General features: G+C 39.0%; 1 protein-coding gene across 1 annotated transcript; it reads left to right on the top strand.

The window, feature by feature from the left end:
- Window positions 1-341: 341 nt before the first annotated feature.
- Window positions 342-16,368, top strand: LOC125299412 (toll-like receptor 2). The gene is made up of 2 exons (XM_048250718.1): window positions 342-401; window positions 13,898-16,368. Exon 2 carries the CDS (start codon window positions 13,920-13,922, stop codon window positions 16,272-16,274), a length of 2,355 nt encoding a protein of 784 aa, XP_048106675.1. The 5' UTR covers window positions 342-401; window positions 13,898-13,919; the 3' UTR covers window positions 16,275-16,368.
- The last annotated feature ends 1,488 nt before the right edge of the window (window positions 16,369-17,856 follow it).

The raw sequence follows: 17,856 nt of genomic DNA, 5'->3' as shown, positions 1-17,856 counted from the left end.
AGGGACTTTACAGACCTTCGGAGGAAGATTAGTTAACTATGAAACATTTGTAAGCATTAGAAGACGATCACTGACTGGCCAACGTCATTTACTTTTAAACTTCCCCTTTTACACAACATAATCCTAATACTCCCTGGTGCATTTTACTGGTGGTTATTTTGCATATGTTTGCATATGCTGAATGAATTCATTAACGTGGCTTGGCATGTGACCGGGACTTTGCAGACCTACTGTAAGGAGGAGGAGTAGCCATCTGACACATTTGTGGGTAGACGATGCCAACTGACTGACATAAGTCAACTTCCCAAGAGAAGCCCTAGCCTACAGTACATGAAGTTCTCCTATAGGCTACAAAAAGACTAAATTGAAAGCTGCTGATTTTTGTTGGAAATATTCTCAAGGTAAGCTACTTGATGAATTTAGCTGTGAAAACATTTTACATTTTCTATTGCACAAGACATTCATCACTTTAGAATTGAATGCTTATATCTGACATTTTTGTCAGAATTGAGTTATTGACATTCTTATTATGTGATAACTGGAAATATGTGATAAGTTGGAAATATTCTCAAGGTAAGCTACTTGATGTATTGTGAAAACATTTTACATTTTCAATTGCACAAAATATTGGAGGCTACTTTATATTTTTAGATAAACACTGACCAAGTGAAAGTCTGTTCATTACAGATTACTTCCAACCATGACTATCAGCTGCACTGGCAAGCTTAAACAATTATTTTATGTTTTCATCTTTTTAAAGGCGCACTAGCTCTTTCAAATGTGACATCCTCGGTCCATGCTCATAAGAGGGGGCATGAACGATAAATTGAAAACATGTAAACTTAAAGTCTGCCTCAGCATTTGGCCACATTTAAACATTTTTGCACTTGGACACAGAATTAAGTGTGTGTTTTCTTAAAGCAAAAGATTTTTTTGTACCTTAAAATAATGTGTTCAAATTCGTTTCAGTGGTTCATCAACTCTTAAGGTGAACGGCACTTCTGACAGGTCATCTGCTGGAAACATTAGGCCTATTTTTTGGTCAAAGTTTTTTCCATGGATTCCTGGTCAGAACCCTTATTGGAACAGATTAAAACTAGGGGCATGTTGAATTTTTTCCAAAAATCCAATATGGCCGCCGTATTCCAAAATGGCACATTTTTACACACTTTTTGCTATGCTATGGGGACATTACCAGTAAAAACAGTGCTATTTTAGCAAAAAAATGTCCTTTTCTATCAAATACATATTTACACGTTAACTGATGATTTAAAAACCCTAAGTATTTTTCTAACAATTTTAAATAATTAAAAAATTATAATTTTGTCAGATATTTGTCAAATATCAGAAATCATCAAATTTCCTTCAAACGTAAACCTCTTACAGGTTAAATACACTTCAAATAAATTGGGTACCTTAACTTAAACAGATTAAAACATATGGCATTTAGACATTTTCCCAAAAACTCAATATAAATTCAATAATATCCCCAAAATGGTGAATTTTTGGGCCTACCCTTTTGGCTAAGCTAGAGGTTTTTTCCCTATTAAAAACATTTTGACAAATGTTAATTGATTGAAACAAGATAGTTCCATAAAGGTGATGGAATTATAAAAAGTACTATTTTATCACTCGGCTAGATATATTGTTACTATTATTCTATTATTAAGCTTACATTATTATTATTAATAATGATAATAATAATAATAATAATAGTAAGACTTAGAGCTGCTGAGAGAAAATTACGTAAATCCAGAGATGAAAATGATCTTAGTAACGACCAGTCTTGTCTCCAAACTGGACTACAGTATTGTATTTCACTGTTAGCTAGTTAGTAAGATCGTTCAATCAGCCAAAGAGGACACATGTAACTCCTCTCCTAGTTACTCTACATTGGCTCCCTATAATAGACCTTGGCCTATAGGACACTTACTGGATCTGCTTACTGAATTTATATTGAGTTTTTGGGAAAATGTCTAAATGCCATATGTTTTACTTTACTTGTCTTTACCACCTGAGGACTGTTTCCCATCAGATTTCTCCATGCCTGATATTTCAGTCTGGATGACGACCGACACCTTCAACTTAATCTCTCAAAAACTGAGCTTTTGGTGTTTCCAGCTAAAACAGCTATTCCCCAACATATTACCATCCAGCTTGACTCCTCTTCACTGACCCCAACTAGATTGGCACGTAACTTTGGCGTCATAATTGATGACCAACTTAATTTCTTTGAGCATGTAGCCTGAATTGCAAAATCATGGTTTGTCCTTTACAACATTAGGAAGATCAGATCTTATCTGATACAAGATTCCACACAACTTCTTGTGCAGGCCATGGTTAATATCTCCAAACTGGACTACAGTTTTGTATTTCACTGTTAGCTAGTTAGTAAGATCATTCAATCAGCCAAAGAGGACACATGTAACTCCTCTCCTAGTTACTCTACATTGGCTCCCTATAATAGACCTTTATGGCAAGCCGATTGAGCATTTATTCTGATATCTTGATATCAGGCATAATTGTCATGTACATGTAAGCCATTTTTGTCAACTAGTTAACTAGTGAGCCATGTTTGTGTGAACTAGTTAACTAGTGAGGGCCAAAATATGCACACTAGTTAACTAGTGGGAGCCAAAAGGCTCACTAGTTAACTAGTCAACACATTTTAGCTTCACTAGTTAACTAGTGAGAGCCAGAAATGTCTACTAGTTAACTAGTAAAGGCCAAAATGCATACCAGTCAGCTAGTTGAAGGCTTTTGGGTCTCACTAGTTAACTAGTGACAGCCAAAAAATGTGCACATGTTTACTAGTGAAGGCAAAACACCTCACTAGTTAACTAGTTGCAGTAGGTCAATGTCACTAGTTAACTAGTGAACCATAAATGGCTTACTAGCTAGCTAGGTGATGGCAGTAGGCTCACTAGTTAACTAGTTGATGCATCATTTGTCCAAACTAGTTAACTAGTGAGGTCATAAATGTATACTAGTAAACTAGTTCAAGACAAAATTCACACTAGTCAACTAGTGGCGTAGAATTCAAATTAGGAGGCGAAGAATTCTGGAAATTGAGGCTTTCTATTGGCTCCCTATGTCCAAATAGAACATGATAACCAATCACAGTGCAGAATTTCACAAAATCCACCCACAACATTTTGCATGTGGCACACAAGTTAACATGCTGGCCAAAGGTACTCTAGCTAGTAAACTAGTGGCTTCAGTGTGACACTTACATGTAAACTAGTGAAGGCAGAACTGCTCACTAGTTAACTAGTGGGCATTTGTGTCTTCACTAGTTAACTAGTGAGGTCTAAAAAGTGTCACTAGTTTACTAGTGTGCACCAAAACACCCACTAGTGAACTAGTGATGGCAATTTCCATTCGACTAGTTAACTAGTGAGGTGTTAAAAAGTGTCACTAGTTTACTACTGTGCCCCAAAATGCCCACTAGTTAACTAGTGAAGGCCATTTTCAGCCCCACTAGTTAACTAGTGAGATGCCAAAATGGTCACTTGTTAACATGTAAAGGCCAAAATACCCACTAGTTTACTAGTGAGGGTGTTGTGGGCCTTACTAGTTAACTAGTGGCATGCATATTTTGTTCACTAGTTAACTAGTTACACCTAAAAACACAAACAAGCTGACCGTTTTTGTCCACTAGTTAACTAGTGGAACAATTTAAGTCTCACTAGTTTGCATGTGTGGCAGTGAAGCAGCTCACTAGTTAACTAGTGCGCACAAGACACACACTAGTGGCTGTTTTTGGAGCTATCTAGTTCACTAGTAATGCAAAAGGTACTCTTACTAGTTAACTAGTGACACATTGGCCTTCACTAGTTAACTAGTTGACATGTTTGGCCTTACTAGTTTACTAGTAATGGAACATAGGACATGCTCACTAGTTAACTAGTGAGCATATCTGCATTATTAATGCCTTTCACTAGCTTATAGAGGGCATTTTGAGCCATACATGTTAGCTAGTGAAGACAAAACACTGTCCATAATGAACTAGCAGGAGAAAAATGTCCCTCACACTAGTAAACTAGTGGAATTTGAATAAATACACAAACGGCTGGCATTTTGTGCAACTAGTTAACTAGTGGGATGTAACATTGGCCACTAGTTAACTAGTGAACTAGTTAACTAGTGAGCCATGTTTGTGTGAACTAGTTAACTAGTGAGGGCCAAATATGCACACTAGTTAACTAGTGGGAGCCAAAAGGCTCACTAGTTAACTAGTCAACACATTTTAGCTTCACTAGTTAACTAGTGAGAGCCAGAAATGTCTACTAGTTAACTAGTAAAGGCCAAAATGCATACCAGTCAGCTAGTTGAAGGCTTTTGGGTCTCACTAGTTAACTAGTGACAGCCAAAAATGTGCACATGTTTACTAGTGAAGGCAAAACACCTCACTAGTTAACTAGTTGCAGTAGGTCAATGTCACTAGTTAACTAGTGAACCATAAATGGCTTACTAGCTAGCTAGGTGATGGCAGTAGGCTCACTAGTTAACTAGTTGATGCATCATTTGTCCAAACTAGTTAACTAGTGAGGTCATAAATGTATACTAGTAAACTAGTTCAAGACAAAATTCACACTAGTCAACTAGTGGCACAGAATTCAAATTAGGAGGCAAAGAATTCTGGAAATTGAGGCTTTCTATTGGCTCCCTATGTCCAAATAGAACATGATAACCAATCACAGTGCAGAATTTCACAAAATCCCACCCACAACATTTGCATGTGGCACACAAGTTAACATGCTGGCCAAAGGTACTCTAGCTAGTAAACTAGTGGCTTCAGTGTGACACTTACATGTAAACTAGTGAAGGCAGAACTGCTCTCACTCACTAGTTAACTAGTGGGCATTTGTGTCTTCACTAGTTAACTAGTGAGGTCTAAAAAGTGTCACTAGTTTACTAGTGTGCACCAAAACACCCACTAGTGAACTAGTGATGGCAATTTCCATTCAACTAGTTAACTAGTGAGGTGCAAAAAGTGTCACTAGTTTACTACTGTGCCCCAAAATGCCCACTAGTTAACTAGTGAAGGCCATTTCAGCCCCACTAGTTAACTAGTGAGATGCCAAAATGGTCACTTGTTAACATGTAAAGGCCAAAATACCCACTAGTTTACTAGTGAGGGTGTTGTGGGCCTTACTAGTTAACTAGTGGCATGCATATTTTGTTCACTAGTTAACTAGTTACACCTAAAAACACAAACAAGCTGACCGTTTTTGTCCACTAGTTAACTAGTGGAACAATTTAAGTCTCACTAGTTTGCATGTGTGGCAGTGAAGCAGCTCACTAGTTAACTAGTGTGCACAAGACACACACTAGTGGCTGTTTTGGAGCTATCTAGTTCACTAGTAATGCAAAGGTACTCTTACTAGTTAACTAGTGACACATTGGCCTTCACTAGTTAACTAGTTGACATGTTTGGCCTTACTAGTTTACTAGTAATGGAACAGGACATGCTCACTAGTTAACTAGTGAGCATATCTGCATTATTAATGCCTTTCACTAGCTTATAGAGGGCATTTTGAGCCATACATGTTAGCTAGTGAAGACAAAACACTGTCCATAATGAACTAGCAGGAGAAAAATGTCCCTCACACTAGTAAACTAGTGGAATTTGAATAAATACACAAACGGCTGGCATTTTGTGCAACTAGTTAACTAGTGGGATGTAACATTGGCCACTAGTTAACTAGTGCGCAATGTCGCACTTGCATGCAAATGAAGAAGGCGGAACAATGATTTTGATTGGTCCATTTAGGACTCAGAAACCTAGAAAACATGGCTGACTTCGTCCAGGCTGTTCTAAGAGCAAACTTTTCTAAACTAAGATCGTTTGAGCATAAAAATATGTTTTGATAACATGTCTAGTGACAAAGTTGTGGTGTATTGCTGTAATCTTCGTTCAGTTAATGTCTACTTTTGTCTACAAAAGTTTTTCAGTTATTAGTGAAAATCGCGATAAAACTGGAGGCATTTGTATATGGTTGCCTAGCAACAAAACGTTTCAGTAAAATGAACATTGATGGTAGCATGGCTGATGTGGCAAGACTAGCTCAAGTGGTTAAGCAGCAGGACATTATGTGGGAGACCAGGGTTCAATTCCTTAGAAGTGCATGAAAGTTTTTTCTTGATCTTTGAGCTTTTAATTACTTTTGAAACCATATGCAGTTAATGTGTACAATCTTTTGTTTTTCAGTTATTAATCAGAAAACTGATTGACTGACGTGACTGAATTGATACATTTATGTCTGTGGTTGCCTAGCAACAATAAACAAAGAATAATATTAAAATCGATCCCTTGAATCTTTGGTGTGGATCACTAAGAGCTCACTTGTTAAAGCATGGGGTTTCCCTGTTATTATTAAAAACCATTTTGACAGAATATGAGATACTGCATACTGCAGGCTCTACTTTACTGAAGTACCGTTGCAGAGCAGTGTGTCACTTTAGCCACTAGGGGCACCCATCAGGACCTGATCGCGAGGCTATGAACAGTAAATTTACATTTAGACTGGGTGGGATTCTTACATAATACCCAATAGGAGTCTTCTACCCACCCTCTCATTAGAATTTGCATAATAGCCGTTTCAGGCACTAGTTAACTAGTGAGCTGCTTCACTGCCACACATGCAAACTAGTGAGACTTAAATTGTTCCACTAGTTAACTAGTGGACAAAAACGGTCAGCTTGTTTGTGTTTTTAGGTGTAACTAGTTAACTAGTGAACAAAATATGCATGCCACTAGTTAACTAGTAAGGCCCACAACACCCTCACTAGTAAACTAGTGGGTATTTTGGCCTTTACATGTTAACAAGTGACCATTTTGGCCTCTCACTAGTTAACTAGTGGGGCTGAAATTGCCTTCACTAGTTAACTAGTGGGCATTTTGGGGCACAGTAGTAAACTAGTGACACTTTTTGCACCTCACTAGTTAACTAGTCGAATGGAAATTGCCATCACTAGTTCACTAGTGGGTGTTTTGGTGCACACTAGTAAACTAGTGACACTTTTTAGACCTCATTAGTTAACTAGTGGGCGTTTGTGTCTTCACTAGTTAACTAGTGAGCAGTTCTGCCTTTACTAGTTTACATGTAAGTGTCACATTGAAGCCACTAGTTTACTAGTTAAAGTTCATTTGGCCAGCATGTTAACTTGTGTGCCACATGCAAATGTTGTGGGTGGGATTTTGTGAAATTCAAGGGCCTGTGATTGGTTGTCATGTTCTATTTGGACATAGGGAGCCAATAGAAAGCCTCAATTTCAGAGTTCTCCGCCTCCTAATTTTAATTCTAAGCCACTAGCTGACTAGTGTGAATTTAGGCTTCAACTAGTTTACTAGTATACATTTATGACCTCACTAGTTAACTAGTTTGGACAAAGGATGCATCAACTAGTTAACTAGTGAGCCTGCTGCCATCACCTAGCTAGCTAGTAAGCCATTTATGGTTCACTAGTTAACTAGTTTGGACAAAGGATGCATCAACTAGTTAACTAGTGAGCCTGCTGCCATCACCTAGCTAGCTAGTAAGCCATTTATGGTTCACTAGTTAACTAGTGACATTGACCTACTCCAACTAGTTAACTAGTGAGGAGTTTTGCCTTCGCTAGTAAACATGTGCACATTTTTGGCTGTCACTAATTAACTAGTGAGACCCAAAAGCCTTCAACTAGCTGACTGGTATGCATTTTGTCCTTTACTAGTTAACTAGTGGACATTTCTGGCTTTCACTAGTTAACTAGTGAAGCTAATATGTGTTCACTAGTTAACTAGTGGGCATTTATGCTGTCACTAGTTAACAGAGGTGGAAAAAGTATGAAAATATTGTACTCAAGTAAAAGTACCAATACCTTGATGAAATATTACTCAAGTACAAGTTCAAATACCGATCTGAAAATGTACTCAAGTAAAAGTAAAAAGTAGTTAATTTAAAATGTACTTTAAGTAAAAGTTACTTAGTTACTTTTTTTTTTTTTTGGGGGGTGGGTACCAGAACAACCAGTTTTACCAAAGACTTTCTAATGAGGAGATACAGCACTCAAAAAATCCTCCATAGTAATGTATGGGGCCAAACGCCAATATGGCAGTTGTCTACACATCATATGTCTACACATATCACAACCCTTCCGCGGCAAAACGTCGACATGTGACATTGAGCCAATCATGTGGTGTGTTGTAAAATACATTGAGCCAATCATGTGGTGTGCTGTGAAGACATCGTGCCAATCATCTGTTGTGATCTCGCTGCTGGAGCAAGATTGGTGTAGTGAAGCCTTACGCTCACGCATTTCTGCTGAAATAGATGCACGATAAGTGTTGCAATATGGCCGCCGAGGGCCGCAGTAGTTGATTTTCAAAATTAGTTGCACTCATCCTTGGGTCGCTTTGCAGTGAACCATAATCCAGCACAACTGAAAAGCCCCTCACAGGCAGCTGAGGCAGGCAGGCCAATATTGAGTTGCAGAGAGTTTTTTTTTTATATTTGGAAACGAGCAGAAGGTTCAGCAGATTAAAGGGCGTCGTGACTGGGGGAAAGTGGGAAGTATAGGGCCCCAATGGAGGAGAGGGCCCGTAAAAAGTGGAATACAGGGGGCACAACATTTTCACCAGGCATTAGTAATAACTCAGGTAATCCACACATAAAAAATCCAAACAACTCCATAAGTAGAGTCATGTAATGAAGTGGAATAACAAAGGGGGAAAGTATTGAACACGCTAAGAAAAAGCACTAAGGCAAGGAAAGGGAAGGAACGAGCTGGAATCTGTATAGAGAGTAGTTATCCTTTCTATCTGTGCAAATTAATATAAGCTTGGTTAGTAGCCTAAGTATTAATGGGCTAGGTTTTTCATTACCAAGGTGTCACACAAGAAACATTTCATGATGGATAAAAGCAAAAAGCTCTCCCAAGACCTTTGCAACCTTATTGTTTGCAAAACATATCAATGAAACTGGTTACAAATGCATTTCAAAACATCAGAATCTTCCAGTAAGCAGCATGGGAGCCATTATCTGCAAGTGGAAGAAACATCACTGCATCATCAACCTGCCATGCACAGGAACCACTCGGAGAAAGCTCCAGAAAGACTTGAAGGCAGCCAATTCAATTAAATAGTTCTGGAAGTAACTAAAGATCAGGATTCACAAGAGGGACCCCTGGAATCTGTTTAGAACAATGGGCCAAAATCACTAATAAGTTTTGTCATATAGGAAATGTCTTGAAGCTGCCTTTACAAACAAAGGCTTTTCCACAAAGTATTGAAGAAATTTCAGTAGGCACTAATACTTTTTTCCTGTGTCATTTCACTTTAATACATAAAACTCTTATGTTTGGATTTTTTTATATGTGTGTTAATATAATGTGTGGTGAAAATTTCGAATAGACTCACTGGAAGTTTAGGCTAGTTACTGAAAAAAAAAATTAAGCGTTCAATACTTATTTCCACCATATATTTATTTTACCTGAATATTTTAACTTCCAAATTAAATGTCAAAATGAATGTCAGGACGAAATGTAAAGTTTGACTGACTGGATTTTGTATACAAAACATAGTGAAAACTGTGTAAGGTCACTCTCACTCTCCCTTGCTAAAGAGCTAAATGGTTTAGTCCGCCTGCACGATTCATAAGGTAGTCTATCTTTTGTTTATTTAGTTGAGCATCGCTAGTAGTGGACCGCTAATTGTTTTGCTGCTGGTGCAATGTCTTTCTCTAAGAAAGCCAAGTCAGGTTACTAAAACAAAGGCCAAAACAGGAAAAAAAGAGAGACATCAAAATGAGGGGAAACAACAACTGCTAATAAACTTCTTTCCAAAGAAAGGTGAGCACAAACGTCAAAACACGAAATCCCATGGTGTTTGCTTAAATATCTCCGCAATCATTAGTGCTAAAATGAACTGAGACAACCGATTGGAATAGTGGAAAATACACTTTCATAGGTTAGGCTAATCTGATGCATCTCGTGATCCAGCTCCATCACTTTCAGAAAGACTGCATGGCGCCAGCTTGATTCACGTCCTGTTGTAGGCTACACGCTGATCATTATCACTAGGCTTGTGGTTTAGGGCGCGATTTTTTTTCTCTCCCTTTCCGTTTTCGTCAGTCTTAACTTTTTTTTTTTTACTCAAGTAACGGATGGGATTTTTGATGTAGCGAAGTACAATACTTCACTCAAAATGTAATCAAGTAAAATTTAAAATACCGATTTTATAAACTACTTAAAAATACAAAATACACACAAAAACTACTCAATACAGTAACGTGAGTAAATGTATTTCGTTACTTTCCACCTCTGCTAGTTAACTAGTGTGCACAAACATGGCTTGACAAAATGGCTTGCATGTTGGCCTGATATCAAGATATCAGAATAAATGCCCAAGCGGCTGGCCAAATTACATAGAAGTTAACAAGTGGGAATTTGACATTCAGTAGTCAGCTAGTAAACATTTTTGTACCTTACTAGTTGACTAGTAAAATATAGAAGTCTTTAAACTAGTTAACTAGTGCACATTTCAGTGTCCACTAGTTAACTAGTGAACATGCTGAGCATTACTAGTTAACTAGTAAGATATGAAACATATGAACTAGTTAACTAGAGATAATTTGGGCCTTACTAGTTAACTAGTGAGCATTTTGGCTGTCACTAGTTAACTAGTTCACACAGAAATGGCTCACTAGTTAACTAGTGGACAGAAATGGCTTGCATGTACATGACAATTATGCCTGATATCAAGATATCTGAATAAATGCTCAATCGGCTTGCCATAGACCTTGGCCTATAGGACACTTACTGGATCTGCTTACGGCTATCTCAATTCTATGATCCAGCTGTACATCCCCAACCACTCACTGCAGTCATCTGATGGGCATCCTTGTTGGTGGAATGAGTAGCCCAGTGCTCTCCGTTCCTGTGATTGTTTAGGCCCAAAAATTCACCATTTTGGGGATAAAATTGAATTTATATTGATCTCTCCTAATAGGCTCATCAAACTGAGCACTTATTTAAGCAACTTTCAGTGAAAATATTGCAAAGTCATCTTCTGACAGTGAAGTAGCTGATGGCAGTGGTGGAGGATTGAGAAGAGACTTGAAAGTTGAAAAAAAGGTTTCTACTGTCAGTTGCGCTCTCAATCTTGCTCTGATAGAATGTCTTTTTTGCAAGTGTAACAGTGAATGAAAAAGATGAAAGACTGGTAGTTACTAAGATCATTTCCATCTCTGGATTTACGTAATTTTCTCTCAGCAGCTCTAAGTATTACTATTATTAATATAATAATAGTACCAATATATCTAGCCGAGTGATAAAATAGTATTTATTGTAATTACATCACCTTTATGGAACTATCTTGTTTCTTATATCAATTAACATTTGTCAAAATGTTTTTAATAGGAAAAAACCCTCTAGCTTAGCCAAAAATGGAGGCCCAAAATTTAAAAATTTTGGGGATATTATTGAATTTATATAGCCTAGAAATCTAAACGCACCCTAGCGGCAGAAAATGTAATTTGCTGCCTGGGCTAGTCTAGCAACTCTCCGTTGGCTTGCGAGCTGGAAAAATTAAACTTCGATAGGGCCAATCACATCGTGTATAGAGTCGTTAGGCAGGCTTAACATAATGATTGATGGCAGAGTTGCAACGGTTCGGCGTGAATTCCCTGCTACTTGAAAACAAGGAAGATGGATGTTGCTGTTGGCGAACAGCGTGACACGAGTTAAGCTTCGCTGGTGGGAAAACGCATGGGACTCATGAGTTGTAGCTTTATCCTATTGCGTGCAGAGGGAATTTGAAAGACAACCGATTATCCCACCCCTCGGACTGAGCACTGCGAACTGTGAGTCCCCAGACCCTACATTTTAATGTGGGTCTAGCTTGTCAGGTTAGAATTTATATTGAGTTTTTGGGAAAATGTCTAAAATGCCATATGTTTTAATCTGTTTAAGTTGAGGTACCCAATTTATTTGAACTGTTTTAAGCTGTAAGAGGTTTATGTTTGAAGGAAATTTGATGATTTCTGATATTTGACAAATATCTGACAAAATTATAATTTTTTAATGATTTAAAATTGTTAGAAAAATACTTAGGGTTTTTAAATCATCAGTTAACCTGTAAATATGTATTTGATAGAAAAGGACAGTTTTTTGTTAAAATGACACTGTTTTTACCAGTAATGTCCCCATGGCATAGCAAAAAGTGTGTAAAAATGTGCCATTTTGGAATACGGCGGCCATATTGGATTTTTGGACAAAATTCAACATGCCCCAAGTTTTAATCTGTTCCAATAGGGGTTCTGACCAGGAATCCATGGAGAAAACTTTGACGAAAAAATAGGCCTAATGTTTCCAGCAGATGACCTCTCTGCAGAAGTGCCGTTCACCTTAAGAGTTGATGAACCACTGAAACGAATTTGGACACATTATTTTAAGGTACAGAAAACTCTTTGGTGTTGCTTTAAGAAAACACACACTTAATTCTGTGTGTTTTCTTAAAGCAAAAATGTTTAAATGTGGCCAAATGCTGAGGCAGACTTTAAGTTTACATACTTTCAATTTATCGGTCATGCCCCCTCTTATGAGCATGGACCGAGGATGTCACATTTTAAAGAGCTAGTGCTCTAAAATAATTGTTTAAGCTTGCCAGTGCAGCTGATAGTCATGGTTGGAAGTAATCTGTAATGAACACACTTTCACTTGGTTTTCCCATGCTGCCTTGCGCGCGCAATTTTATTCACGCTGCTAGGCAGCCTGGATTCTATGGACTTCGTTTTCACCTCAACGAAGGAACCAATCACAGAACCGAGGGAGGGCAGCAAGACGATGACGACACACCGAAGCCGTTATGAGCTACGTACAGACGCATTTGATAGACATTCGTAGCGCCCAATAAACGGCTCTGGGCATTCGTAAACCACGTTTCAAATATGAGAAAATGAGATGAGGTCTGACGTTAGCCAAGCTATCACCTGCTAGCATCACGTTTAAAAGTGACTAAGATTTCCGGTAATTTTCCTATTTAAAACTTGTCTCCTCTCAAGTTAGAAAGTGTAATAAGACCAACGTACTCTCATTTAGGTGTAATAATCCAGTCACTAACCGATTTGTCTGCTGCAGCTCAACCTTGTTGCTGGAAGTTATGGCCCTTTCTATTTGTCTCGTAAATCTGCCGCCCGAGTTGGAAAGTGTAAATTACCCAGCTTTCTTGCGGCATTTTACGCAGGCACACCCCCTTTGGCCTCAGGCAAGTGTTATTTAAATAAACTCCTGGTGTACTTTCAAACTTTTCAATGCCTCGTTTTATGAGTAAAGAGCATAGTTGTACTGCTGTAGAAGTTTCGTACCATTCAGGGCATTATTAGTGGGGTAATTTACGAGATAAAAGTAGGTTCCATTACGCCTGCAGAAAGTCATTATAGTTCCTGGCAGCGCTACTCGACCAGGGTTCGACCAAGGGAAAACACGTTCTGGGAGGGTGTTTGGCTTGGGGTCATGGTGCAAAGGACCCTAGGGTGAAATTACTCCGAACCATCGCTTTAACTAATTTAATTCAGTATATCAAGCAAAGACCATTAGGATGGGGATTTTTCCTTCCCAAGTAGGTTCTATTGCACATTTGTATGTAGGTGCCTAATCCACTGTAAGTTAATGTATGAGCCTGAGTTCTGAGATCTGATTTGGTTTAATGTGCAAATCCATGTTTCAGTTTGACGCTGGCTGCATTCTGATGATCTGGTGTTGTCCTAGAACTGATTACAAGATTAATACTCCAGATGCTCTCAAGTCCTCTTGTGTATGTCCATTGAATTCAGTTATATTGTTTAACTACACAGTGCATTAATGATATAATTCATAGAAATTGCATATAACTAATCTATATTTGTATTTTCAGATCTGTCAGGGAGGAGAACAAGATGTTTGTTTTACTCACTCTACTGACACTCAGCTGGGGTTGGTGTGTGTCCCCTCACCCAAGACCAAAGTGTGATCGATGCAATGAAAACTTTGTTTGTGACTGCTCTTCTTTAAATCTACAGGAAGTCCCTGCTATCTCCACAACATCAGTCATAAGCCTGGACCTCTCCTTTAATGAAATCAAGACTATAGGTCAGGATGACTTCTTTGTGTACAGTAATCTACATGTACTGATTCTGAGGGGAAATATGATATCCTCAATTGCAGAACAAGGTTTCTCAACTCTCAGAAAGTTGGAGGTTTTGGACTTGTCAGATAATCAATTAAATGGTTTGTCTGAGATGTGGTTTAAGAGTCTCTCCTCCCTTCATCATCTAAGTCTTTTGGGAAATGAGTATAAAACATTTGGGGGAAAGACTCTGTTTCGCTCAATGACACAGCTTAGTACTCTAATGGTTGGGAATCAATTTCTTGCCTCAGTTTCCAAAGATAGCTTTATCGGACCCAACCATCTTCAGAGCTTTGTGTTTCATGGCAGCAATTTGCAGAACTACCAACCAGGTAGCTTCAGCCAAATCAACTCCATTGATGAAGTCACTGTTAGCATCAACGGTCCATTTCAGATAAACACAAGTCTTACAACAGACATCTTGAGAGACCTTTCACGTCCTGAGACCAAAATCATCTTGTCAGATTTGAGAATCAGCTGGCAACAACTGAAGCCTTTTCAAGTGATCTTTCAGAATGGTGTCAAAAAAATCCTCTTGAGAAATCTAAGCTGCAGTCTTGATACCATAATTCCCCTGTATGGAATGACCCAGCACTCACTGCTGACCTCTATTGGACTGGAGGATTGTGAGTTCTCTGGAGAGCCAAATAATATTACAGTTCACTTCCCTGTACTTGACTTTGTTGATGAGTTTTACTTCAGAAATATAAAACTGGATCAGTTCTATAACTTCCCTGCATTCCACAGCATAGACCCACTAATACAAGTCCTCATGCGCCTGAAAAGAGTGAGTATAATTGAAAGCAATGTCTTTGCAATGCCTCATATAACAACATTCTTACTGAAAAATCTTGAATACATGGATATGAGCAGAAATCAATTCACTGATTTAACCTTGCGAGAAGCTCTCTGTGATGGACAGATATATCCGTGCTTACTCTCTATTAAGGTTTTCAATATTAGCAGCAATTATATTCGTTCCTTCGACACCCTGAGCCATCTCTTCAGAGGAATGAAGAAGCTGGCTGCTCTTGATGTGAGCCTGAATGTTTTCCGCACTATGCCCCTGATCTGTGTCTGGCCCCAGTCTCTCCGCTACCTGAATCTCTCCTCATGTCAGTTAAGAGGAGTGACCTCATGTCTCCCGCAGACTCTAGATATCCTGGATTTGAGCTATAATGACCTGATGGTATTTCATCAAAACATGCCAAACTTGACTGAGCTCCATCTATCTGGAAACAGATTCAAGACCTTACCAGAGGGGAAACTCTTTGACCGCTTGGTGGTGCTCTACATCAAGAGCAACCCTTTCATATTCTTCAGTCAAAACCAGATGAGGAACTTTGGTGGGCTCAGGATCTTGGAGGCTGGTACAGACACGTATGTGTGCTCTTGTGAATTTGTGAACTTCTTCAACCATGAACTCGGTCATTTAGTTAGTTTAAAGGACAGTAGGCAGGCATACATCTGCAGTTCACCATTTGCACTGAGAGGGACAAAAGTTAGCGATGCCCAACTCTCTGTTTTCAAGTGCCATGCAGCGTTGGCCTTCTCTGCCCTGTGTGTGTTTGTGCTTGTGGTCGTCATTGGTGCCATGGTGATGTGTCACAAGCTTCACATGATTTGGTACGTCCGAATGACATGGGCATGGCTGCAGGCCAAACGGAGGCCTGTGGCCCGCAAGGATCAGGTGTGCTATGACGCCTTTGTGTCCTACAGTGAGAGCGATGCGGAATGGGTGGAGGAGCTGCTGGTGCCGGAGCTGGAGGGCGCCCAGCCGCCATTCCGCCTCTGCCTGCACAAACGTGACTTCCTGCCAGGGGGCTGGATTGCGGACAGTATCATGGCGGCCATGGAGAAGAGCCACAAGATTCTTTTTATAGTGACCCAGCACTTTGTCCAGAGCGACTGGTGCCGTTTAGAGTTGGAGTACTCACACTTCCGACTGTTTGATGCAGGCATACTCATCCTCCTTGAGCCTATCCCCGACTCAACAATTCCCAAAAGGTTCTGCAAGCTGCGCAAGGTCATGAACTCAAGGACCTATCTGGAATGGCCGGAGGAAGACAATGAAAGACCCAGATTCTGGCAGTCTCTTAAAGACACTTTACATATGGCTGAATAATGTCTGGTACTATCAGTATAAAGGGACAAAGTTTGCCAAGTATCCATTGTGCTTTATCTCATAGTGAAGCATTGACTAACATCGGTAACACTTTATTTGAAGGGGTCTACACAAGGGTGACATGTAACCGTCATAAGAATGTCATGACACATGTCATGCACACTAATGACATAGTATTGATGTTTATGACTGTTGTCATTAAGTGTCATTCGGTTTTTGGAATGTCAAGTTGACATTGTTTGGGTGTCATCATTATAACAACTTGACATTAGGCAAGATGACATTATTTGAGGGTGTCTCTGTCATGACAACTTGACATTAGCCAAGAAAATGTAAACCGTTGTCATGACAACTTGACATTAGCCAAGAAAGAAATGCAAAATTGACATATACTCATATATACATAGACATATACTGGCCTGACTCATCTTCTAGGTTCATGAAGTGGTGGGCCGGAATAATTGATTGACATGACACCATTATAATTGTGTCATGAATACTTTCCTTGGCATGATATTGTCATGACAACTTGACATATAACTGTGTTTGGCCTGACTTATCTTCTAGGTTTATGAAGTGATGAGCCTGAACAATTGGCTGTCATGACACCATTATAAATGAGATATACTCAACATATTGAAGGTGCATTGCAGATGTAACCCACTCGAAAATAGCCTACTAATAGGATTACATTATTCTAGTTTAATATTTAATTTCTTGATTACTTTTAGTTATGTTTTCCCTGCACACCGTATTTGTCCAGTAGGTGGCAGTGGTGCCGCTGCATAGAGGGGAAACTGCTACACTGATTCTTAGAGAAGAAGACAGAAATCACAAACAGCCAAGGGGGCAGGCGAATTCCCGGAAGTAGAAGAATCGACGTAGGCTGGAGGGACCATCTCTGCTAACTCCCATAGAAGCCCATTCATTCTAGGATTTTTTTGAAATACCATAACTTCATATAACATATATCCTGTGCCGATATTGTAGCTTCTGTGTAATCCACATAAACACTACAAAGGCAAAACAGACTCCACTACCTCGTCCGTGCGTTGGTTACCCGTAAGAAGAATGGTTAGCTTGTTCGGGTTGAGGGAAGCTAGCTTTGACGTAATCTCTCTTTCGCACCGTAGGGAGATAACCGTATTGTTTGGATAAGAAGTCCACCTTACTGTCTATGACGGTAACTCATAAGCAAAACCTAGCATACACGACCGTATGTTAAGGTAAAGCATTACACATAGGCAACCTAATAATAATAAAAAAGTAAACCTAATTAAAAAAAAAACGGCACTAATCATTTCAGAGGTTTTCGATGGATTGACCAAAGGTCGGAAAAGTGGAAAGAAGATTGGCTTCAAGGCTATAACTTTTTTTGTTTTGTTTTAGCATGACTGTTTTTGAAGATGATCATGGTAGCTTCAACATTAACACGACTTGGTGAGGATGATATTAATAATAATATATAAATAAATGTTTAACTTTGATGACTTTGAAGGCAAAGGAACGGAAGTGTGAGAAGAATTTCTGTGTATCTATCATATGAGTTACAAGATTCAGTTCGATGGCTAACGTCCACGGT

Source organism: Alosa alosa, chromosome 1 (genome assembly GCF_017589495.1).
Source record: "Alosa alosa isolate M-15738 ecotype Scorff River chromosome 1, AALO_Geno_1.1, whole genome shotgun sequence".
Taxonomy (NCBI): Eukaryota; Metazoa; Chordata; class Actinopteri; order Clupeiformes; family Clupeidae; genus Alosa; species Alosa alosa.
This window is presented reverse-complemented; position numbering and strand designations above follow the sequence as displayed.

Bases quoted from the DNA above. Each gene is read 5' to 3' on its own strand.
- LOC125299412 (XM_048250718.1), top strand. From the start codon at position 13,920: ATGTTTGTTTTACTCACTCTACTGACACTCAGCTGGGGTTGGTGTGTG.